The sequence below is a fragment of the Theropithecus gelada genome, chromosome 6 (assembly GCF_003255815.1).
Source record: "Theropithecus gelada isolate Dixy chromosome 6, Tgel_1.0, whole genome shotgun sequence".
Lineage (NCBI taxonomy): Eukaryota > Metazoa > Chordata > Mammalia > Primates > Cercopithecidae > Theropithecus > Theropithecus gelada.
The window spans coordinates 150,348,695-150,375,862 of NC_037673.1; the positions used below are offsets into that span (position 1 = coordinate 150,348,695).

A 27,168-nucleotide genomic window follows, 5' to 3' on the forward strand; every position below is an offset into this window, starting at 1 on the left:
GCACTTTGGGAGGCCGAGGCAGGTGGATCACCTGAGGTCAGGAGTTCGAGACCAGCCTGACCAACATGGAGAAACCCCATCTCTACTAAAAATACAAAATTAGCCAGGTGTGGTGGCACATGCCTGTAATCCCAGCTACTTGGGAGGCTAAGGCAGGACAGTCACTTGAACCCAGGAGGCAGAGGTTGCGGTGAGCCAAGATCACACCACTGCACTCCAGCCTGGGCAACAAGAGCAAAACTCCATCTCACACACACACACACACACACACACACACACACACGAAGAGATAATAAAACATCTCAGTCTCTGACATTTGTGAAATATCACACTTGTTGAGCGCCCACTGTGGGTATAATTTTATTCTGGGTTTTCCTAAACTGAAGAATTCAGGTTTAAAATTCAGAACACCTCTAGAAATACAGAAAAATTTCTATTTCTCAAATGGAGACATCAATAGCAACTACCTATAAAATAGCTCTCCCTCAAAAAGGTCTTTCATTAAAAACAAGTACAAAAGAGAACATCTTTTTTCAGCAGTAAGAACCCACGAGATCTTGTTCTTTGGTTATAGGATTGAAAAAAATCACATTTGTCCACCTAGCACTGATTTCAGATTCGAAGTAATGCCATCTATAAAAATCATAATTTCACATTTCAGAGGCCTGCCAACCTGGATATCTATGCTTAAAAAAAAAAAAACTATCAAAACAAGTAAGGAAAATATAGCTTGTCTTTAACACATTTCTAAGGTATTATGTAAAGGAAAATAGTTTCATAGAGGTTTCTACTTCTTTTAGATCAAATTAATAGTCTCTCTTAATCACAGCCTTTAAAAATCTCAATAGCAGAAAAAGACGCATTTACCCTAGCAAAACTTGAACATTTCACTTTTTAAGGTTTTAAGTGAATTGGAAAGGCATATATTAGTAATTAGTGGTAAATCTTAGACACCAAAAATTTAAAAGGAAAATAGTACCAAAAGTGTAGCTGTTACCAAAAAACTACAACACTGTAACTACCCCAAATAAAATAATGAAGCACATACTATCCAAAAACCATCACTATAATCCAGCAGGTTCCAAAGTGATCCCTGAATTTACCTACTCATCTGTCATGAATGTTTATCTTTCTCTATACCTACTGGATCAAGGAACCTTAATTCTTTTTCAGTATATTTTATGTGAAGAGTAGACAATTGTTGCTCACAATTGGGCCTTTCATCATTTCACTAGTGGTCCCTAACTCCATTAAAATACACACACACACACACACACATATACACATATATATATACACACACACACATATATATGGGGGGTGGGGAAGCTAATGGGGAAGATGAGAAAAAAAGAGTTGGTGAGTCATATTTACCTTATGTGAGACCTAATCTAAAATTTGCCAAATTCAGTGCTGAAATCTGAACAGGTGTATAAAAAGAGTTGTTACTCTCTCCTTCATATTTATACCGCATTTCTTGAAAGAAAAACCTTAAATATGTTTCTAGGTTACAGATTTAAAGTTGCCACACTGCCATTATACAAAAGGCTGAACAGACAGCAGGCAAAGTGACCAGTTTCTAAACTTTGCCCTCAAGGGATACAGGTTCAGACACATCAACTAAGCTTGAGGCAACAATTCAAAACTGGAGACACCAGCCTTTGTAACCAGAAGGCAACTGTTTTTCTGAAACTTCAGAAATATTCAAGCTGGGAAGGGTGAAATTTGTCTTTAAAAAGGAATATTCAAAAAGTTTCTGATCATATTAAGACAGAATATAGGCAGAGTAACATTGTAGTGCTGTTGGTATACGTTTTTAAACCAAATTTATTTATCTTCCTTGCTTACTGACTCCTGCCCCAAATAAGGATATTACATGGAAACAGTCTTTATACTAATCTATGTTATGGCTTTGTGTTCCTATTTTTTTTGGTCTGAGTAAGATATTAGGGCTCGTGCTTACAAAAGCAAATGAAAGGATCAAATAACATGATTAATACATTTTATTACAAAGCTTTTAGAAGATGAGGGGCAGAGCTAACAAATTACCTTAATCATTAAAAACCACAAAGTTGGAGAATTTTTTTAAAAAGAGTGGATACCAAAATAGCTTTTAGGAAGATGACAGCTTAATAGTCTCTTAAGTTGTTGAAGACAGCAAAAGAAGGCTTAAGATCTGGAGGATAAAAGTTATATGCAAAAACATGCTAAAGAATACATTAAAACAAACAAAGAACGAGGAAAAAATAAATTGTGCCTTAGAAGTTAAATCCTGTCATAAATGAACATAATTTCTGAAGGACTATGGCCCACTTCAACACTCAAACAAAAAAAACCTCATTGCTAAAACAGCTTCAACATTCCTTTGGAGTTTGCTGTAAAGAATTTATCCTGCATATAGGGTAGACATGAAACACATCTTGAAGAGACTCAGAATATCTGCAAACATAAAACTGCTTCTCTAAACGGCATTTACTGGCCTTGAATCCAGTAGAGTAGGGTTCAGCTATGACATGAAATGAGTCATCCTGGGGACGGGGGAGCAATTTGAAGAAAAAGGACTCTTTGCTATAGTTAATTCATGTGGCTGTAATAGTCTACAAGTTTCTCCTCAATGCCAAATATCTATTAAGAATTTAAAAATGCAGATGAAACTTTCTATTTCCAAGAATTCATGTGATAAAGGGTAATCATCACAGAGTTTACATATGCTCAGTTTTCTTAAAGCCATAGATTTTATTCCAGAAAGGAGAAAGTACACGGCATCAATAAACCACACATGCCATGAATTTTAGAACACTAAATTATTTTTCTCTGGCTTATCAACCAGTTATATCCATGGGCTGCAAATTATACCCACAACAAAATTGATAACATTTTGCAACATGTCAAAGAAAGACCAACATTTTTGCCTGAGTATCCCACTAACCTTTATCTAGAGTTATTATTCTTGGACTTTCTACAGAAGTTTCTTTTCAAATAATTTATGAATTACAACAACTGGAAAGAATACTGTGAGGACCTGAATACTTCAATCAAACACTGAAGGCAACAATCTTTCTCTTTAAACCATCTCTCCTACCTGAATTTTTATATACTAAAATAACCCCACTCCTTCATTTCTGCACGAGTAGCCAGATAAGGTGGCATTCCTTGGCCATCACAAGTCCCAGGTCAAAACATCTCCGTTCTTCAATGTTCTAGCAAAGGCTTCTGGCCCTGCAGCTCATGCCTGTGTGATTCAATCTTGTTCTCAATGAGAGAGATCTCTAGCACAGGTAAGAGTAGCTGAAAGGCGTCCTGGATGTAGGAGGCACTGTTTGATGCCTGCCAGGATTGAAAAAACAAAAAAAGAGAAAACATTAGTTATTTAAAAGAGAAGATATACTGTAAGACAACAAGGGGAACAGATTAATTTTTGTAATCTAACTGAATTCATAGCCTGGCAAATAAGAGCAGTGACTTGGCCATTTTGGTAAACTCTATTATAGGGAAAAGGATCCAGCTCTTAAGATGATATGACAGCAAAACAGAATGTCAGCATTTTTGTCCAACTTGCCCATCAGAAATGGTAGCTGTTCTTTGGCAACCTGCTCAGACTTGGTATTCAAAGCTTATTTATTCCTTTATTAAGTGGGGTAGATTATGTCACAATATTGTGGTCAATTACTGAAAGAGGCTTTCAGAAGGCTATAAATCCTACAGCTATAGAATTTCTAGCCCATTATGATAGCTCTTCTTCCATGAACTCAATGCAATCAGTGAGCACAATAACTGCTCACACACATAAACAAATAATATTGCTTTCAAAGATGACAGTATAGATATATTTCTACCTTGAACAACATTTTTCAGAAGTGTTAGAGAATCATTACCCTCAGTAAAATTCATTTATACTGAAAAGCCCTCACCTTTCAAAAGAATATCAACAGAGACTTCATTACATTAAGACAAAATGTATAATTTCAAAGACAAGAGTGTTTCAAATCTGTATGCCAAAAAAAATCAACTAAAAATAATAGAGAGCCCATATCAAGTGAGATTACCTTTTTAAAATTTATCAGTGGCAAGTACTCCTATTTAAAATTCAGTGTGACATTTAATACTCAATTTCCCACACACAAGAGACCTCAGATATCATCAAGTTAAATCTCTTATGTTGAGTATGAAAATAACGAAGTTTGTCAGAGTCACACAACAAATCAAGGAAGATCCAGAGCAACACTGGGCTCCTGGTTTACAAAGTCCTTTCTTCTGCCATTTACTAAATCACAAACTTATATTTTTAAAAGTTATTTAAGTGATCAAAATAGCTTCCCTGACTACTCAATTAAAACTGTGTAATTAAAGAATTAAAATCATTTCCTTGATGGTAATGTCAAAAGAATTTAAAACTAGAGAAGAGTTTGGTAGTTAAAACATTTTTTCAATTAACATCTAAAACTTAACTATCAAATATATATTTTCCCCCCAGACTTACATAAACATGTTTTTAAAAAATCATCAAAAAGTCTATGTTGTTTGCACAGTTAATTTCAAGGTAGACTTCTTAAAACATGGAATCCAGAAAACATCACATAAGGAGGTAATATAATCAGTCACAGGATCCTCTTTTCCACTGACTTAAACCACCTACTTTCTCAAATCTAATGGAATGATGAGGATAATGTAAACACTACCTTTCTGACAAAACAAAGCATGATTTCCTAGCAAGGAAATGACAAAATGTTTTGTTTTATAACAAACCGCTGCATAAACTTTAGTCCTTTAGGAAGCAGCGCTTACCTGTTTGTAATTTTCAGCCCTTCATGTTTACCAGCTGGTATTCAGAAGGTGTTTCATTACTGTGAACCATCTATTAAGCTATCAAGGATTAGTACTAAGTAATGATAATCTACTGCTTCTTCCATTGTACTTTACCCTGCAGCTTCAACTGTATGCTTTGTAATTAATAAGGAAGGAATACATATCAAATATACACTATTTTGGTCATGTCTACATCAATATGGTTAAATTACCAATATGGTGAAAAAAATAAAAAAGCCAAAAACAAAAGGCTTCAGAAGAGTTAATTAGTACATAATACCTTTGGAGTCAGAGACTTAAACAATTACTACTAACCTCTAGAAATACTGCAGTGATTAATGGGTTAAGGACATCTGCCATTTCTTTGACCTGGAATAAAGAATACATTTTTAAGTGAGCAGAGTAGGTTAAGTAACAGTAAGTGGAGTACGATCACACTTTAAAACACACACACACACACACACACACACACACACACACACATAAATATTAAATATAAGCATAGAAGTCTGGACTGAAAGCAAAATGTCATCTTCAGGAAGTGAAATTGTAAGTGTTTTAAACTTCCTTCTTATCTTTCTGTGCTATCCATATTGAGAGTGTATTGTTTTATACCTTTTTATTGACTTTAAAAAGTATCATTTTTAATGATACTTTAAAAATGATACTACAAAATCTTAGAACCATTTTAAAACAAAATATGTAGATATGGAACATGTGCTCAAAAAACTCAAGGGTCTTTAACACAGGCTGTTTAGAAAAGTCTTATAAATAAATAATGTAATTTAACATTTGTATGTGTCAGCATCTTATAGTTGATACGCTAGCTTAAAGTATCCTTATGGAACACAGAGAAAGATTTGGCCTTATAAGATTAACTTCAGGAAACCCAGATCCTCTTGTCAAGAAAATACTACAGGGAAAAGTGAAGCTGTACCAAAAGATTATCCTTTACAGGAATAATCTAAACTCAAATTTTAAAAAATTAACTTAGGCCATGGTCTTAATTAAAACAAATGTAATGTTCATGACTAGAGCTTTTAAATAAACAAATACATAAATAAATAAAATTTAAGAACCCACAGTAATTTTGCTGCTACACTGACACTGATATACTTACTATAAAGTGATTTTCATTTGCTTGTTTAAAATGCCCTTGATTTTATCCTAACTCATTATTACTGGTTTCTCAATCATCGTCCATAACTCACACATCTTCATAAATTTTTACAATTCCATTTTGAAAATCCCCAAAGACTTTAGCTTTAACCACATCTTTCCCACTGACTGGCAACTGCATACCGTGAGCACTGCCATAGTCTAAGTACAGAGTTGCTCTTTAAAACCAGAGTCAAAATCTGAAGTTCGAATTTTATCAAGGTCTATATGTCCATTACAGGTCTCAGAAGATAGCATAAAAAACACTGAAAACTTCATAAACAGAAATGAACAAAAATTAATTAGAATTAGACATAGACAAGCTGATCCTAAAATTCAGATGGAAATGCACAAGGCCCCAAGTAGTCAAAAAATCTTGAAAATAAAAATAAAGTTGGAGGACTTACACTTCTTGATTCCAAACCTACTACAAAACTACAATAATCAAAACAATATGATACTGGCATTAGGATAAACATACAGATTAATGGACTAAAAATCAGAGTCCAGAAATAAACCCATATATCTATGCCTAACTGATTTTCAACAAAGGAGCCAAGACAATTTAATGGAGGAAAGAACAGTCTTTTCAACACATAGTACTGGAACAAATGGATATCCATATGCAAAAGCATGAAGTAGGGCCCCCTACCTCACACCATACACAAAAATTAACTGAAAATGGATCACAGACATAAATGTAAGGGCTACAACAAAACTTTTAGAAGATTAGAGGAGTAAAACTTCACTGCAAAGGACATTATCAAAAAAGTGAAATGACAACTCATGGACTTGGAGAAATACATTCTCATCAAAAATCTGATAAGAAATGTGTATTGGGAAAACATTAAAAAAAAAAAAAACTCCTACAAGTAATAATAAAAACACAAACAACCCAAGTTTTAAAACAAGCAAAGTGCTGAAATAGATATTTCTCCAAAGAAGTCAAACAAACAGCCAATCAGCACATTAAAAGATGTTCAACATTGGCCGGGCACGGTGGCTCATGCCTGTAAACCCAGCACTTTGGGAGGCCAAGGTGGGTGGATCACCTGAGGTCGGGAGTTCGAGACCAGCTTGGCCAACATGGTGAAACCCCGTCTACCAAAAATACAAAAGTTGGCTGGGCATGGTGACGTGTGCCTGTAATCCCAGCCACTCAGGAGTCAGAGTTAGGAAAATCACTTGGACCAGGAGGTGGAGGTTGCAGTGAGCTGAGATCATGCCATTGCACTCCAGCCTGGGCGACAAGAGCAAAATTCCGCCTCAAAAAAAAAAAAAAAAAAAGATGTTCAACATCTTTAGCCATTAGAGAAATGTAAATCAAAACCACAATGAGATATCATTTCACACCCACTAGGATGGCTAAAATAAAAACAAACAACAATAAGTATTAGCAAGGATATGGAGAAACTGGAACCCTTATACATTGCTAGTGAGAATGTAAAATTGTGCAGCCACTTTGGAAAACAGTTTGGTAATTCCTTAACGACCATATCGCCCATATGACCCAGCAATTCCACTCCTAGCTATCTACCCTAGAGAAATGAAAACATATTGACATAAAAACATACATGCATGTTCACAGCAACATTATTCATTATAGCCAAAAAGCAGAAATAATCCAAATGTCTATCAACTGATGAACAAATTAAATGTGATATATATCCATAAGATAGATTATTATTTGGTAATAAAAAGGAAGCATTAATACATGCTACAATGTGGATAAGCCTCAAAAACACTATGCTAAGTGAGTGAAACCAAACACAAAATACCACATATTGTTTAATTCCATTTATGAGAAAGATGCAAAGCAACCAAATCTATAGAAAGAGAAAGCAGATTCATGGTGCTTAGGGCTGGGAAAATATGGAGTGAAAGGGAATGGGGATCGTACGAGTTTTGGGGAAGGCTGATGAAAGTGTTTTAAAATTAGACCATGGAAATGGCTGCACAACTCTGTAAATATACTAAAAACTTAAAACTATTGAATTGTACACTTAAAGTGAGCAAATTTTATGATATTTAAACTGCTAAAGAAACCAGACAAACATTATTGCAATAAGAGGCATGAATTCTTACCCCAGCAGTTGTTAGGCAGCTGGTGAACTCTTTAGACAAAGAGGACAACTCTTTACACAACACAATTGTCATCCTACGAAAGAAAGGAAAAGTCAGAAACGTTCTTTTCTCTTTTTTTATTTTCTTAATAAGCTATATTTAACAACTGTCAGAACAGAACAAATCACTCCTGGTACTAAATGTGAAAGAAGAAAGCTTTTCAAGGGAGTAGTAGCCCCCCTTATCAGTGGTTTCACTTTCTGCAGTTTCAGTTACTCATGGTCAACAATGATCTGAAAATAATTTCAAAAAAATTCCAGAAATAAATAATTCATAACTTTTTAATTGCACATCGTTTTGGGTAGTGTGATGAAATCTCTCATTGTCTGCTCCATCCCACCCAGGACATGAATCATCCCTTTGTCCAGTATATCCACAGAACCCATTCATGAGTCAGCTATTAATAGTAGCCATCTCGGTTATCAGACTGAGCGCTGTGTTATCACAGTGCCTATGTTCAAGTAACCTTTATTTTACTTAATAATGGCCCCTGCTATGGTTTTGATATGTCCCCTCCAAAACTCATGTTGAAATTTTATTCCCGACATGGCAGTATTAGGAGGTGGGACCGAGTGGAAGCTGTTTGGATAATGGGGCACTGCCCTCATGAACAGATTAATGAAATTATCACAGTCGTGAGTTCTCACTCTGGTGGGAATAAATTAGGTCCCAGAGAGCATGTAGTTATAAAGCAAGTCCAGTCTCTCATGCAGGTCTCTTTGCACATACCCACTCATCTTCCTGCTTTTTTACCATGTTGTGGAGCAGTATACGGCCCTCACCAGAAGTCAAGCAGATCCCAGTGCTATGCTCTTGGACTTTCCAGCCACCAGAATCATGAGCCAAATAAGGCTCTTTTCTTTGTAAATTATCTACCCTCAGATATTGTTGCAGTAACACTAAATGGGCTAAGGCAGCCCCAAAGCCCAAGAGTTGTGATGCTGGCAATTCAGACATGCCAAAGAGAAGCCATAAAGTGCTTCCTTGAAGTGAAAAGGTGAGTGGTCCTCACTTCGTAAGAAAAAAGAAAATTATATGCTGGGCAGCTAATCTACAATAAGAATGAATCTTCTACCCATAAAACTGTGAGAAGGAGAAAGAAATCATGCTACTTTTGCTGTTGCACCACTAACTGCAAAAGTTCTAGTCACAGTGGGTGATATGTACTGAGTAAGATGAAAAAAGCAAACTACTCATCTGACAGGGGACTAATATCCAGAATATACAAAGAACTCAACAGTAAAAGTAAAAAAAACTCATTAAAAAATAGGCAAAGGACATGAACAGACATTTCGCAAAAGAAGACATACAAATGACCAACGGATACATGAAAAAATGCTCAATATCACTAATGTATCAATAATCAAGAAAATGCAAATCAAGACCACAGTGAGCTATCATATCACCCCAGTTAGAATGGCTATCATTATTAAAAAGACAAAAAAATGGCTGGGCATGGTGGCTCATGCCTATAATCCCAGCACTTTGGGAGGTCAAGGCAGGTGGACCACTTGAGGTCAGGAGTTTGAGACAAGCCTGGCCAACATGGTGAAACTCCATCTCTACTAAAATACAAAAATTAGCTGGGCGTGGTGGAGCGCACTTGTAATCCCAGCTACTCAGGAGGCTAAGGCAGGAGAATCACTTGAACATGGGAGGCAGAGGTTGCAGTGAACCAAGATTGTGCCACTGCACTCCAGCCTGAGTGACACAAGCAAGACTCCATCTCAAAAAAAAAAAAGACAAAAAAATAATAGATGCTGGCAACAATTCCAAGAAAAGAGAATTCCTATATGTTGTTAGAACGTAAATTAGTACAATCACTATGAAAAACAGTATGAAGATTTCTCAAAAAATAAAATGGAACTACCAAACTACTGGGTATTTAGCCAAAGGAAACGAAATAAATATATATATCAAAGGGATACCTGCACCTGCATGTTTATTGCAGCACTATTCACAAAAGCAAAGATATGGAATTAACCTAAGTTAGTTGACAAATGGATAAAGAAAATGTGGTGCGTGTGTGTGTGTATATATATATATATATATATACACACACACACATAATGGAATACTATTCAGCTATTAAAGAAAATGTCATTTGCAGCAACACAGATAGAACCACAGGTCATGAGGTTAAGTGAAATAAGCCAAGCACAGAAAGACAAACACCTCATGTTCTCACTCATATGTGGGAGCTAGAAAAACATGATCTTACGGAAATAGAGAATAGAACAACCGTGATACCAGAAATGGGGAAAGGTGGGTGGGTGAGTGGGTGGAGATGAAGACAAGTTAGTTAATGAGTACAAACATACAGTTAGATAGAAAAAATAAATTCTAATGTTTGATAGCAGAATAGGGTGACTTATATTTAGCAATAATATTTTGTATATTTCAAAGTAATGTAGACACTTGAAATGATACCAACATATAGACATGATAAACACTCAAGGTGATGAATATCCCAAATACTCTGACTTGATCATTATACATTCTATGCATGTAACACTCACATGTACCCCATATATAAAAATATATAAATTATATATAAATATATAAATTATATATAAACATATACTATAAATATATAAATCATATATAAATATATATCATGTATCTATATATAGATACATAAATACATATAATATATAATATATATTTATATAAATTAAATATATATTACATACTATATAATATATATTTATATAAATTAAATATATATTACATACTATATAATATATATTATATTAAATATATAATATACATTAATATTTAATATATAATATACATTTATATAATATATATTATATATTTGTAATATATACATATTTATTTATATATTTGTAATATATACATATATAATATACATTATATTATAAAATATAACTATTATATTTATATTATATATTTATATATAATATAAATTATATTATATATTTATTATATTAATATATTATATAAATATATATATTATATTATATAAATATTAATATATTATATATTTATATATTTATTTTATATAATATATAAATTTTATATCATATATAATACATTACAGATAGTCATATAATATATATTTTTATATATTATATATTTTTATAATACATTATATATTATATGAATATGTTATATAATTATGTTATATATGTTAAAAATATAAATATATGATATAGAATATATAAATATATATTTATATAATTTACAATACAGTAAATATATATTATATAAATATATAATTATATATTATATATTTATAGTATTATATATTATAAATATATATTTATATAAATATATACTATAAATATATAAATGGTATATTATAAACATATTAATATATTTATATATATGAATATATTATAAACACATACATTATATAAAAATATATATAATATGTATCAATAAAATATTTTTTAAAAAGATGGAAAAGGCATTAAATTTGTGGGTGGAAGACATGCACGGAAATGTGTTCCAAATGATGGCAATCAAGTGTAGTACTACCCACAGTTTCAGGAATCCACTAGGGGCTTAGAACATAACCCATACAGATAAGGGGGTACTACTGTATGCCTAAATCAGCCCGCCAATGTATAAGAAGATCCATCTGAGCAGGCACTCATGCTACAGAAAAAGGAAGTTCAGTCCTTAGAAAAACGTTTCTATTTTATAAAATCCTCTAGAAAGCAGTATATGTTCAAGTCAAATCAAACAGAAAATAATTAAAATACATTTTAAGGAGACAACATCACACTCAAAAGACCCTACATTCCATTTAGAAAAGTTAAAAATATGTATTCATTAATTCTAAGAACCTCAGTTCTTAATAACAGTTATTAGTTACTGGGTGCTAATTACATGCCAGGCACCACGCTAAGGGATTTACATGTATCATTTCTAATTTTTACAACAACTCCAAAAGTAACTGATTAGTCCATCTTTAATAATATTTACCTAAAGTCTTGTATGTGCCAGATTTTATTTACTTAAAGTCTTTCAAACAATGGGAACATATCAGTGAACAAGAAAAGTCCTAGTTTTCATGGATTCCAACTTACTTGCTAAATTAAGGGGGAGACTATATACATATATACACACACACATGTATACATATACACACATATATATTCATATACATATAAGTGTTATGTGGTGATATAAGCTAAGAAAATAAAGCAGAGTAAAAGGACAGAGAATGGTTGGAGATGCTATTTCAGACTTTGTGGTGAAGGAAGGCTTTTCTAAAAAGGTGACACTTGAGTAGACTTGAATTCAGAGAGGGAGTGAACCACATTTCAAAGAACATTTCAAACAGCAGAAATAGCCTCTTTTCCACAGAACAGGCTCCTTTTAGGGTTGTGAGTCTCTCATCCTTAAGGATGTTCAAGAAGACAAATGAGCCCCCTATTATGGGATAGTGTAGTGGAATGGTGATGGTGCAAGTAAAGAGGAAGTCTGCAGAAGACTGACAGCCCCTCCCAGTTCTAACAATGGGCACTCTCATATATTTGTTTCTAATTAAAATTCTCATTATTTCAATCAGGAGATTTACTCAGAAACTACTGGGCTTTTTCTTCCCCACCTATGATTCTCTATACTATTTTTGAAAAATTTTTGTATAAATTAGCAATATCATGAGAAAAAAAGAATGGGTTCAGGACACTCAGACCTGGGTCTAAATCCCAGGCCACACAACACAGACAGATTACTTAACTCCTCTAGTTTGCATTTCCTCATGATTAAAACTGGACTAATCACTTACTTTTGGGGTTACAAAAATTAGAAGTTATACATGCAAATCTCTTAGCATGGCACTTGGCATGGTATATAATTAGCACTCAATAATAACTACTATTAAGAACTGAGGTTCTTAGAACTCTTCTCTGTTTTCACTTACACCAAATTCCATTCCTATTAAAACTAATAATCTGTAAAGAAATAGTTTTCAGAACATGAGCTGGTTCATAAAAAGGGCAGATTTATAATGCTGATTTATCATGGTTCAATGAAAAGGAAAAAACAACCAAAATAAACAAACCGTCTAATATGTGGATGGGTGTGAGGTGAATGGTTTCTTGAGAGAGATGTTTATAAAACTTTGGAAATAGGCCAAGGAAACTCCTGCAATTTGCATCATTTAGAGGAATTCTCATTACACTTACTGGGAAAGAGTTTGGCTCCTTTCTACGGCTGTCACTTCCTGCTTCCTGCCATGCAGAACCAATGCAGCTGTTTTGTGGAATAGTTCAATTGAGCAAGCAGTCAGTTCAGCTAGACTCCGGATTGCAAACGCATGGATATCCTGGATGGAAAAACAAAACACAGCATAGCAAAACATTTGGTGGAAATGATACCACCTTACTTCTCTCATACTACAGGATTTGTAGCAGAGACTAATAGTTGCCTTCCAATAAAGAGTGTCTTCTTCCACAGTGATGTAATTTTACAGCTGGGCTCAAAGCTACAAACACAAAGGCTCCCCTGTAGTCAGGTGTGACCAAGTAACTAAGTTTTGGTCAAATGATTTAGATAACAAGTGTCAGGCGGCAGTTTCTGGGAACCTTCCTCATGACAAAACACACATGCATCCTTTCTTTTTTCTTCACTCCTCCTTTAATCTTATAGTCTGGATCTAAGATGCTACAATCCTAGATCACAAGGTTTCAATTACCGATAGCAGTGTAAAAACTAAGGAGCCTGGGTCCTTGATTGTGATACATCTCAAATCTACTAAAACAAACAAAAAAGCCTTAGTTGCTTTGGCTACCTCTATTGAATTTTTGTTGACTTGCTCAGTATTTTCTGCTTCCAACTGTTTTTCTCCTTCTTCATTCTCTGCTAATGGCTTGGTCAGAGACTTCCTGATCCATTCGTGGGCGGTATTTCTTGCCTAAGTAAGAAAAATATTGGCCATCAACAATTCAATTCAGTTCACCAAAATTACTGTGCACCTACCAGGAACACAATAGCATCCTAGAAGTAAGGGCACTTGTTCTTACCTGAACATACCATCTAGCTTTTCAGTCCTTATCACTGCTGTCCATCATTTCAGTCCTTATCATAAGTCCTTTTCAGCACTTATCACTGCTGTCCATCATTCCTTTTTTAAATTCTCTAATTGGTGGGGGGTTTTTTTGTTTTTTTGTTTTTTTTGAGACAGAGTTTCACTCTTGTTGCCTAGGCTGGAGTGCAATAGCACAATCTTGGCTCACTGCAACCTCCACCTCCTGAGTCCGAGCAATTCTCCTGCCTCAGCCTCTCGAGTAGCTGGGATTACAGGCAACCGCCACCATGCCTGGCTAATTTTTGTATTTTTAGTAGAGATGGGGTTTTGCCAGGTTGCCCAAGCTGGTCTCGAACTCCTGACCTCAGGTGATCCCCCTGCCTTGGCCTCCCAAAGTGCTGGGATTACAGGCGTGAGCCACTGCACCTGGCCTCTAATCAGCTTTTCAAAAAACCAAGGTATAATTTACATACAGTAAAGTGCACAAATCTTCAGAGTATGGCTTAAGAAATGTTTATACGTGTATATGCCTGTTAAACTGTGATGAAGATATAGAATATTTCCTCATCCCTAGAAGGTCCCTTCATGTCCCTTCCTCGCCAATACTGTTCCAACCATGTCTCCCTCCTCCTGCCCAAAGACAACCCCTCTTCTGCTCACCATAAATGATTTTCCCTGATCTTAAAATGCATAAAAATAGAAATATAAGTTCATTCTAATTTGTGTTTGGCTTAAGCACAACATAATGTCTGTTAGATTTATCCATGTTGTTGCATGTATTAGTTCATTCATATTAACTGTTGCGTAGTATTTCATTTTATATACAGTCATGCACCACATAATGATGTTTAGGTCAACAACAGACCACATATATAATGGTGGTCCTGTAAGATTGGAATACTATATTTTTACTCTATCTTTTCTATACCATTGTGTTGCAACTGCCTACAGTATTCAGTACTGTAGCATGCTGTACAGTTTTGTACTGGAGCAATAGGTTAAACGATATAGCCTAGGTATGTAACAGGCTACATCAGCTAGATTTGTGTAAGTACACTCTCTGATATTCGCCCAATGACAAAACTGCCTAATGATGCAGTTCTCATAACATATCCTCATCAATAAACAATGCATGATTGTATATATCACAATTTATCCATTCTCCTGATAATGAATCTAGTTTTCTTTGGTTTTTGTAACCCCACATTCTTCTGTTCTCCTCTGACCTTTATGATCATTCCTTCTCAGTCTCTTTTATATATTGATCCTAGTTGGCCAGCTCTTAAACACCAGAATCATTTGGAGGTTTAGCCTTCACTTCTTACTTGTCTCATCCTATTCCCTCTCCATCGATCCTATGCCAGTGGTTTTAACTATCCTCAGCCTACTGTTGACTCTTAGATCCTTATTTCTAGCCCTGACCTCTCCTGAAAATTTATTCCAAATGCCTGCTAGACAAAATACTCTGCAGGCATCACACACATAACAAGTAAAAACTTTGAACTCATTGTCTTTCTCTTCCTACCCCCAAATTTTTCAACCTCTTTCATTTCCCAAAGTTTCAGAATTGCCACCATGTACCAGTCACCTGAGCCAAAATATAGGGGCCATCTTAAATTTTTTTCCTCTCCAATCAATCACCAAGATGGTCTGATTTTATCCAAGTCCCTTGTCATCCTCTTCCTTCCCGTCTTCCTCCTCCCTATTACCACTTCTTGAGTTCAGAGCCACTTCATGACTGGTCTCCCTGCTTCTGATCTGTTTATCTTAAGTCTATCTTCCATAATGCTACCAGTGATCGGTCTTAAGCCCAGGGCTGACCATTCCCTTTTCCTTCAATGGCTCCTCATCAACTAGATCATGCTCTTTACATGATGTAACAAGTCTCCATGACCTAGACCCTACCTACTTTTCCAGCCTCATCTCTTAACATTTTCCACTTTATGTTTGGTAAGAATGACCTCTACTGTACTTGTTCTTTCAATCCTCTACCCAGATATCATCTCTTTCAAGTAACTTAAATTTAGTACTTAACCAAATATAGTAGAATTATCTGTTTCCTAACTAAACTATGTATTATAGGATAGCTAGAGTGTGTTTTATTTGGCTTTGCATACCCAGTGTTCAGAACACTGTGAAGAACATCTACTGTTTTGGATATAGATATGACCAGCATCCATATCTCCTTTCTTTTGGTGGCAGGTTCTAGATTCTCCTTAGTTCATGTGATCTGCATGGAGCTGCTTCCATCTTTTGGCTCCAAAAGTTGGCTAACCATTCAGATTTAGCTACTGAGAATATTAATACCTGTGCCCACAGAGTAAGTGGTTCACAGATTAAAAAGTAACCCAAGCCAGATCAATGGACATCAGTCCCAGGACATCTGGTAAAATTATCAACAAAAAGAAGTGTTCTTTTAGTTGGAGTTACTGAAATGGAAAAAAGTCACCCACCCTAAAGCTGCCAATGGTCATTTTACCACCATATGGAAAAGCTTCCCTAAGAATGAGGCCAAAACAAAAGGAAGCAAGCCAAAACACACAGATAGGGATAGAGATAGGTTCCTGAATAGAGGATGCCTGAAGCCAGTTCTCTTCCTTGATTTTCTGTTTTCTTGAGCTACTGAATTCCCCTCTTTTAAATTAGTTTGTTATTTTTTTAAGTTTCTTAACTTGAGTTTCTGTCATTTGCAAGTGAGAGAGTCCTGGTTTCTCAGAAACTGTTTATTACCATCTACTTTATTAACTTTAAATACACAGAATGTGTTCAAAGCTGTCATGAGGGTAATAGGAATCCAGAGAAGACTTTGAGAATGATTCTAAATGAGAAACACAGGTTTTATTACATGCACAGTACTGGAGTTAGACCTTGAAGGATCAGTAAGTAGGACTACACCCAAGGCCACCTGAATGAGCTAAAGCAGACTTGTGTTCCCAGAATTTCACTGTAGGGTTCTTTCCCTACATTCTCCCACAAAAACATTCAGGAAGAATCTAGCTCTGATCTATACCTTCCCATTAATTAAGCATTAATCTCTCAAATTCAAAACACCAAATAGCATGAACTATATAAAGGCTTGGAAACAGAAAAATGCAAAGTGTTTAGGCAAACTGTGAGATATCTAGCAAGACCAAAATATAGGATACAGGCATTTTACTCATTCATTCATTTATTGCAAATATATACTAACACTGTGCCAGTGCTAGGGACTCAATGGTGAATAATACAATCTAGGAGCCTGCTCTTCTCTCTCCTAATAAGGCAATTAACAAGCAAACAAATACATACATAAAGAAAATAAAAGGGAGTAATGATGAGTGTGGGTAGAAGGTGGCTTGAGTTTGGGTGGTCAGAAAGGGTCTCTGAAAAGTTATGTTTCAGCTGAAATCTGAAGGAATTGGCCATACAAATATTTAGGCAACAAGAGTTGTAAGCACAGGGAAATGAGCGTGGTACACCTGAGAAACAGAACAAAGGCCAGTAAGGAAGAATATAGAGGACGGGGAGTGTGACAGAAAATTAGGTTGGAGTAGTGAGATTTATAGAAGAGAACAGTGAGAGATGAGGCTGGAAAGAATCCTAACAGTTGACTAATAATACAAACAATATGTTAAATTATTTGCAATATCTTTGAAGAGACAAAATGAGTAAAAAACGAAGGATTAATTTATCTGAGATTAAAAAAGAAAGAGAAATGGAAAGTGATAGACCACATAAAAGAAAAAATTGATACGATAAATTTAATATACTTGAGGGAGTTTTTTTGAGATAGAGTTTCACTCTGTTGCCCAGGCTACAGGGAAGTGGCATGATCTCAGCCCACTGCAACCTCTGCCGCCCAGGTTCAAGCTCAGCCTCCCGAGTAGCTGGGATTATAGGCACCTGCCACTGCGCCTGACTAATTTTTGTAGTTTTAGTAGAGATGGGGTTTCACCATCTTGGCCAGGCTGGTCTTGAACTCCTGACTTCGTGATCTACCCATCGGCCTCCCAAAGTGCTGGGATTACAGGTGTGAGCCACTGCCCCTGGCCAGGAGATATTTTAGTAGGCATAGAGCTTACCCAAAGTGACCTCTCTTGTAATAAATATATTAAGTGAAATCATCACGAACTATTGTGCCAACTCAAGGTAATTTATTATCCTTTTCCAAAATTATTAATGTCATCCACGCCCACAATTCAGTCTGGAACTTTCCAGTTGTTGAGATCTGCAGATCTCAAAAGGTACCTTTGAACTTGGCTTCTCCAAAAGCTTATTTATTTCCAACAGAAAAATAACGAGGCTTAGAGAAGAAAATGAATTTGTCCAAGGCCACACCACATGTGAGTATCAGAACAAGAATCGGAATCATAGAATCATATTCCCAGACTCCTAATTCAGTGCTCTTTCCCCTACATCACAGCCTGCCATATAAATCTTTTGAGGGTCAATGGTTAAGGCCTTGATCCTTAATCAATCTACATCTTAAGTCTCAATGCCTAAAACTTAAACAATCTGAAGACTGCTTTCAGAGAATGGCTAGAACTGCCAGATAGATAAGGAGTTACTGGTCTTCCAAAAATTATTATTAATGTGATCTCTCATTAAGCATGTAAACTATGTCTTTCTCATGATTATTTCCCTAGCACCTAGCAAATTACTAAGCACAATAAAGGTTTATTGAACATATATGTATATTTATTGAACAGCTACATGTAGAGGACATCGGGCTATCTTCTGTGGAGCCATCAACAGTGAGCATTTATTTACTATAAGCCAGGCAGTTTGTAAGAGCTTTGTGTGTGTGAACACATTTAAACCTCACAGGAACCCTACATTATTATTACTCACCACACAGAGAGAAAAATGAGGCTCACAGAGGTCAAGCAACTTGCTAAAGGTCACACAGAAAGTAATAGGTAGTAGAGCTGGAATTTTAAGGAATAGGTATGTACAGATCCTGCCTTTGAGAAATTTAAGCTTCAGGATAGGAGGTAAGATATACATATTTTTTAAAAACCGTGATAAATGTATAAAAATACTTATGCACAAGGCTAAGTGAAAAAGGCAGAGTGCTAAAGAACAAATACAGTATGTTGACTTTTCCATCAGAGGAGATAAGAAAATATATCTGCTTATCTTTACAAAAAGAAACTCGGGAAAGATAAGCCAAAAACAAGAAAGATGAATACCTACAAAAACAGGAGAACGGAGTGGAAGGGAAGTGGGAGGGAGAGACCTGAGTATATTTTTTATGCAGTTTGATTTTTGGAAGCGTGTTAATACCCTACATATTCAAAAACAAAATTAACACATAGGCAGCAAATAAAACCATTTTTTGTAGGTTACTTTTATAGTACAGATTAAGTATCACTTATACAAAAATCCAAAATTCTCCAAAATTTGAAATTTTTTAAGCGTCAATATGATGCCACAAGTGAAAAATCCCACCCCTGACCTCATGTGATGGGTTGCAGTCAAAATGAATTCAAAATTTTGTTTCATGCACATTTTTTTTTTTTTTTTTTTTTTGAGACAGAATCTCACTCTGTCGCCCAGGCTGGAGTACAGTAGTGCGATTTTGGCTCACTGCAAGCTCCGTCTCCCGGGTTCATGCTATTCTCCTGCCTCAGCCTCCTGAGTAGCTGGGTCTACAGGCACCCACCACCACGCCCGGCTTGGCTAATTTTCTGTATTTTTAGTAGAGATGGGGTTCCACCGTGTTAGCCAAGATGGTCTCGATCTCCTGACCTCATGATTCGCCTGCCTCGGCTTCCCAAAGTGCTGGGATCACAGGCGTAAGATACTGCGCCCGGCCTCCATGCACAAAATTTTTAAAAATATTGTATAAAATTATCTTCAGGCTATGTGTATAAGGTATACATGAATATAAATAAATTCTGTGTTCAGACTTAGATTGCATCCTCAAGATACAGCACTGTGTGTGTGTGTGTGTGTGTGTGTGTGCAAATATTCCAAAATCCAAACAAAAATCTGAAATCTGAAACAGTTCTCTATTCCAAGCATTTTGGATAAGGGATACTCTAGAGTATAGGCAAAGCAATAAAACTATTTCAGACACATCTCATAATTAAGGAAATGTGGTAATATTGTTGGGAGACAAGGTTCCTACTGTAGAAGAGAGATACAAATGTGTAACAGGGAAAGGCAAGGAAAAACCCTGTAGGGATGGATTAAAATTGGAGTTATACTATGTGTGAAATCATGATTTCTAAAACACATATAGGTGTACATGTGCACATATGTATCTACATACATAACACATATAGGTGTATACGTACCTGAGTATATTTTCTAGCTCTGCTGACAGCCTAGAATCAGAGTCACGCCAGTGGCGATGAGTACACTTAGTACTCAGGTCTTGGTTTATGAAACCAAAAATCAATGAATCATGCTTTCGCAAAGAAATTTCTGGTTGTGGGGCTGGGGCACAGAAGGTATTAAGATATAAGAATATCTTGTTATGCCAGAAAGTAAGGAAGCACCCCAAAATGATGGAGGCATGCCACCTAGGAGCCAGCTTGAAAGACAAATCTGAACATCAAAATATTAAGGACAGTGATGAATTACAAGCCAATGGGGAAAAAGCAGAACTCCATGACAACAAATAAAAAATAAATACTGACAACGAATAAAAAAAGAATGAACAAAATGGGGGAGAAAGGAGAGCTCATGACTACACTGGAACGCTTAAAGCCAACTGGTAAATCTTCACAGTAGATATTGGTGCAAGAATCATAAATAGATGCTAGATTTAGGAGAGAAATTATGATGAGTAGCAGGATATTTGTATGGTCTTACAGTATCTCCTCACAGAACGTTTATTAGCAAGATAGGTAAATAAACTGTAGCTCTACAGAAAGAAATCAGACAACACATCACCAATAAGGGGTAAATGAATATCATGTACTTTTAGATGTGATACCCTGGGCAGGACACACCATCACTTACAGAGTATTTTGGCCAGGAATGTATAAACTGACATTAATCATGAGAAAGCATCAGACAAACTCCAAAGCTTGTTTTTTAAAAACGCCAGTGTCATAAAAGACAAAGAAAGGCTGAAGAACTGTTCTAGATTAAAGGAAACTAAAAGTACATGGCAGCTAAATTTGTGATCATGTACTGGCTCCAGTGGTGAAGGAAAAACTTTGATATTATTGGACGTTATTGGGTCAACTGATGTAACTGAAATACGGAAAACAGATTACAACAAATTAGTACAACAAAAGTACTAATGTTAAATTTACTGAAGTTGATAGCTATACTGTGGTTATGTAAGGGAATATCCCTATCCTTAGCAGACACATATTGAAAAATTTAGAAGAGCAATAATGTTTACAATTTACTCTCAAATAGTTACAAAAATAATATGTTTATCTACATGTGTATATGTGTATTTTCACACACAGAGAGAAAGAACATATGTGAAAGCACAAATGTTTAAGCAAATGAGGTAAATATTAAGAGTATTGGATTTGCATAAAAGGTATACAAATATTGTTTGTGCTACTCTTGTAACTTTTCTCTAAGTTTGATATTATTTCCAAAATAAAAAGCACTATAATACAAGATCAAAAGTGCTGTAGTAAAGTGTTACAGTAGAGGTAAGGGAGATGAGCTGCCTGGGGATGATCTAAAAAAGCTTTCTCAGAGAATACACCTTTTTCGATGGGCATAGGAGAGTGGGATAACACACCAAACATCATATTCCTTGCCCTGAGGGATGGAGACAAGGTGACTGGGTTGACTATGCAATAGCTCTCACCTCTCCCTGGCCAGGAAACAATGTGCACCTGCAGCTGACTGGTCTTGAAATGCTTCTCAAGATTGGTAGAGGTCGGTAAAGAGGTAGCAAGCAGTCCATGACCCAGTGAACAGTGTCCCATGAGCAGGCACTGGCTTATATTTGCCACAGAACCTCCCTACCCACTCTAAGCTTTGATTAAAGTCTCTCCACATTTCAGATATAAGAAAATAGTTCCAGAATCAGCACCAAAAATAAAGGCCTTGGTCATAATACTCTCTCACTTCCATACGCCAAATAGTCATTATCTGAGTCACTGGGCTCTAGGTAATGACAACCTCTAATCCCTATGGGCAAGGCCACATATTATTTCTAAATCATTCAGACCCCTGAGAACAGTGAGTCCTCAACAGAGGCTCACCCATTGGAATCATGAGGCTGGTCAGCACTGCCAACTTTTAATGACCAACATTGTAGCCTAAATTAAGCTTTCAGATAAGCAAAGCATCCCAACTGAAAACAGGTGAAGATGGGACACGTGTTGGAGGGCAGATGTGGGTTCAACACACTAACTTAGAGGAGCAGAAGGCAAGTAGATGCAGAACCCAATTCTGGGTATAACGAGAATACACCCTCGATTTTGGTGACACCTCTGCCAGGAATTTATAATCTTATAGTCTTTATCCACTACATTCTTACAAGTAAAATAATGAAAATCACCAAGAAGCGATAACTTACCCTGGCAAGTTTCTCTGGTTTGGAGGAAACGTGCAGCTGGGAAAACAGCTCTGTTATGTCCTTGGTAAAATCTTCATCCCCTAAAAAACCAAGTCCCATATAAAACACTCCAGAAAGACTGCTGAGGATCATGAGGTGGCAGGCAAGGAGGAAGAGGAGAGGAGTGGTAATAGCAGTAGCAGTAGTAGTAATAACAATAGTAGCAGCAGTAATGTACATGAGCATGGTGCTGTAGTGCTTATAGTATCCTTTTATGTGTATTATATATCAATAAATGCTTCAATGGGCTTGAGAGAAAAGTGACATTATTCCACGTTAGAGATGAAGTGATTAAGGCCTGAAGACATTAAGTGACTTCCCCAAGATTGCATAGCAAAGATTAGTGGTCAAACCTTAGTCTTCCTACTCCAAGTCCAAATCCTGTGCTGTGCTTTTTGCATTACATCCAGAGCATGAATGTAGAAATGGTGACAGCATAGACTAAGCAAGTACTGTGCATGCACTTCCAAGAAAGTGGAATTTAAGTTGGGACATCAAACTTGAGTACAAGTTAGCCAGGAGAATAGGAAGAGTTTCAGGCAGAGAAACAAACGCAAAGAGCCAAAGGTGAAAGAAAGTATGCCAAAGAGTTTAATATGATTGAGAGTATCTAATGTAAGGGGGAGAAGCGGTAAGCTTTCTAGAAAGGTAAGATCCAGATAATAAAGGCCATATAATCGATGGTGAAGAATTCAAACTTTATAATGAGGAAGTGAGGAACCACTGAATGGTTTTAAGCAGAAACAGAATCACATTTAAATTTTAGAAAGATCACTTTGATGGCTGGGTGGAGAATGGATTAGAAGGGGGAAAAGAAGGGAGGCAGGCTGAGGCAATAATCCAGGATCCAGGTAAGAGAAAATGGTGGATAAGAAGAAAAGAGGATCAATCATTACGCATCCATCATAATTAAAAATAAAAAGAAGAGAAGCAAAGGGGATTCCAGAACGTTGGAAGGATGGTAAGGAAGCTGTTGGAGTTAGTCTTGTAAAAGATGATGGAGAACCAGGAACACTTACAAAGAAACAAACAAGCAAATGGGTGACTCAAAATCAAAAAGCAATTAGCAAATCCAAACAAACAGTGGGAAATGCTTTCTTTCCCTCTCCACTCATCTGAATCCTACACACTCCCTGCTTTGTGGTCCAGCCCAAGGCTTCTCTGCAACATGGAATGCAGAAGAGAACTCTTGTACATAGAAATCTTCTAGCAATCTACTTACAGTCTATAGAATATTTCTTAATTCACTATAGTTTGCCAGGGCAAATCATTACTGCTTCATACTCAGCATCTTGCTTAATATTCCCAGGAATAAAAAAGTGTATCTTGGCTCTTCTCTCTCCATCCACTATCCTTTTGTGCTTCTTTCTTGGTATTTAAGGCAGAGAATTAAATGATTTCGTGATCTCAGGTATAATAAGGTTTGGGAAAAGCTGATCTCACTAACTGACACAACTCTTCCTACATAACACATTTAAACAACTGCTAATAACATTCTACTATTTAGGTAGACATTTTGTTTTCTCAAATAATTTGTAATTTGGATACAAGGGATGAATCTGAATCCATAGTGGGATGCATATACCCAAACGGGTTCACAAAATAATTCAATGGAGGACAGGGAAAAAAAATGGACTTTTTATTTATAGAAATTTATCTCATTCTACTAAAAATTCTATTTTAGGGTATATTTTAGAATGTAAATTACAATTATGGTAGTACATATAATTTATATAAATTAAATTTATATAAATCTTCCAAGCAGGAAGACTCCTTCTGAAAAAAGGAATCAGGTATATATGGTAGAGGGGCAAGAGCCCAGGATGTTGATGGAAAATGAAGATAATCAACATCATCACTGGTTCTATGGTATTCTCTCCCCTCTGAAAATCACCACTTTTTTAAAAAACAGCTTCATAGAGACAAAATTAAATACTAAGGTCACTATTGCATTCTCAACCAAAATCACTGGGAAAGGCTGGGGCACAGTGAGTGGTGGGGGGAATCCAGTGCTATCTTTTCAGAGTTCTGATCTCTGGAGAACACGTAGGAAAAAAAAAATCACAGACACAAAACCATCTGTTTAGAAAACTGCTTGGAGTTCTCTGAACGGTATTTAAAGACTGGGATTTCTGATTACTATGGAAAGCCAGATGTTGAGTAAATTGAACAAATACTGTTAATGGCACTACAAACAAATAACTTAAGTTTATAAATAACTGAGGATTGTCATGTAGGGCTTGATTAGGAAATCAGGAACAATGGAGCAACTTACGAAAATCAAAATTAATTTATCGGTTTCCTGCTAAGACTTTTAAAATGCATATTTTTACCTATTTATTTATGCCCTTCTAATAATGAAAATAATAGCCACATTTGTTGAGTGCTTACTATGTGCCACATATTAAATACAGTATTTCACTTAATCCTTGTAACTTGAGAGGAATTAGCATACTCTTCTTACAGGTGAGGAAACAGAAGCTCAATGTTAAGTAACTTCCCAAAGTCACATGGCTTAGTAAATGGCAGATCTTGATTTTGAATCCAAGTCTAATTCCAAAACCCATCCTTTTATTCACCATGCTATACTGCCTTCTCAGTATCTCAAGGCAGCTTTAGAAACTTATATTCAAGAACCGTTTTCCAATGAGGACAAGTACCTTTACATAGAATAAGGTATCATTTAGCAAGATGCTATATAGCCAGCCAGTTTGACTTCTTAGTTAGGACACAATGCAGAACACAAATGGAAACAAAAAAGAAAAAGCCCTGAAAGTAGGAGAGATCACGGCAGAAAGGAGGCAGGAATAGACTGCAGCTCCCACTCGGATGGACAGAGCAGCACATGGAGGCTCACATTGTAAACTTCTGCTCCAGAATGACAGCAGGAACACATTAGAAAGCCGAGAGAACCCATATACCCTCTGAAGGAAGTGGATTGCTCCTGCAGGACCCGGGAGACCTCCCAAATACTGTGAGTGCCCGAACAGTGTGGAAGTGGGAAAGGGAGATCATCTGCCCCAGAACACACACCCCATTAGGGAACCTGAAGGTCTAGATTACGGGAGACAAATCTGACCTCATTGGAGCTGAGTCAACTTAGAGAGCCAAGTGAAATACAGGGGTAGAGGAAGCAGTAGGAAAACCCCTGTGGGATCGCTGGGTTCTCTAGCAAGCAATTTCCACCTTGCCTCACAGGGGTTCTTGGTGAGGAAGGGCAGAGGCAGTGGGAAAAGGCCACAGGGAGAAGGAAACCTCCAGTTGAACTTTGTAACAATTTGAACTGATGGAGAACTCCCCTTAACAGAACTCAGGAGAGGGCATGAATCCAGTGTGTGGACTCCACAGGCAGGGGAAGACCGAAAGCCCTACTTGCTTTCACAGCTGGGAGGTGGGTAGTCTGGGGCAAGTTCTCAGCCCTGCTTGCCCACTGCCTGGAAACGGACTCAGTGTGGTTGGGGGGGTGGGCACAGTGGGAGTGAGACCAGCCCTTTGGGTTGCATGTGAGCTAGGTGAGGCCTGTGACTGCTGGCTTTCCCCCACTTCCCTGACAACCTGCATGACACAGCAGAGGCAGCCATAATCCTCCTAGGAACATAACTCCATTGACCTGGGAACCTCATTCCCATTCCCCACAGCAGCCACAGCAAGACCTGCCCAAGGAGAGTCTGAGCCCAACCCTGCCCTTCCCACCCTGATCTGAAGACAAAGAATATAATACTCTTGGAATTTCTAGGGCCCTGCTCACTGCCTGTTCTTCTCCATACTACCACAGCTGATGCTCTCTTGAAAGTGCCACCTCCTAGCAGGAGGCCAACCAGAATAAAAATAGTGCATTAAGCAACCAAAGCCAAGGATGCTCACAGAGTCCACATCACCCCCCTGCCACCTCCACCAGAACAGGTGCTGGTATCCACAGCTGAGAGACCCACACAGATGGTTCACAGGACTTTGTGCAGACAACCACCAGTACCAGACTGGAGCCTGGGAGACTTGCTGGGTGGCTAGATCCAGAAGAGAGATAACAATCACTACAGCTCGGCTCTCAGGAAGTAACATCCCTAGGAAAAGGGGGAAGAGTGCTACGTCAAGCAAATACCCCGTGGGACAAAAGAATCTGAACACCCTTGTGCCTTAGACCTTTCCTCTGACACAGCCTACCCAAATGAGAAGGAACCAGGAAACCAACTCTGGGAATATAACAAAACAAGGTTCTTTAACACTCCCAAAAATCACACTAGTTCACCAGCAATGGATCCAAACCAAGAAGAAATCCCTGATTCAACTGAAAAAGAATTTAGAAGGTTAGTTATTAGGCTAATTAAGGAGGCACCAGAGAAAGGAAAAGCCCAATTTAAGGAAATCAAAAAAATGATATGAGAAGTGACGAGAGAAATAGACAATGAAATAGATAGCATAAATAAAAAACAACCAAAACTTCAGGAAACAATGGATGCACTTACAGAAATGCAAAATGCTATAGAAAGTCTCAACAATAGAATTGAACAAGCAGAAGAAAGAACTTCAGAGCTTATAGACAAGGTCTTCAAAT

General features: G+C 36.7%; 1 protein-coding gene across 5 annotated transcripts in view; it reads right to left on the bottom strand.

The window, feature by feature from the left end:
• Positions 1-1,985: 1,985 nt before the first annotated feature.
• The window catches only part of FAM114A2 (family with sequence similarity 114 member A2), a 51,347-nt gene continuing 26,164 nt past the window's right edge, over positions 1,986-27,168 (bottom strand). For all 5 annotated transcript variants that reach the window (XM_025387896.1, XM_025387899.1, XM_025387895.1 and 2 more), the window contains 6 exons: positions 22,578-22,657; positions 13,856-13,978; positions 13,251-13,390; positions 8,050-8,122; positions 5,122-5,175; positions 1,986-3,327 (listed from right to left, as the gene is read on the bottom strand). In XM_025387896.1, the coding sequence (XP_025243681.1) occupies positions 3,193-3,327; positions 5,122-5,175; positions 8,050-8,122; positions 13,251-13,390; positions 13,856-13,978; positions 22,578-22,657 (605 nt within the window). In that variant the 3' untranslated portion in view covers positions 1,986-3,192. The remainder of the gene's footprint in view (positions 3,328-5,121; positions 5,176-8,049; positions 8,123-13,250; positions 13,391-13,855; positions 13,979-22,577; positions 22,658-27,168) is intronic.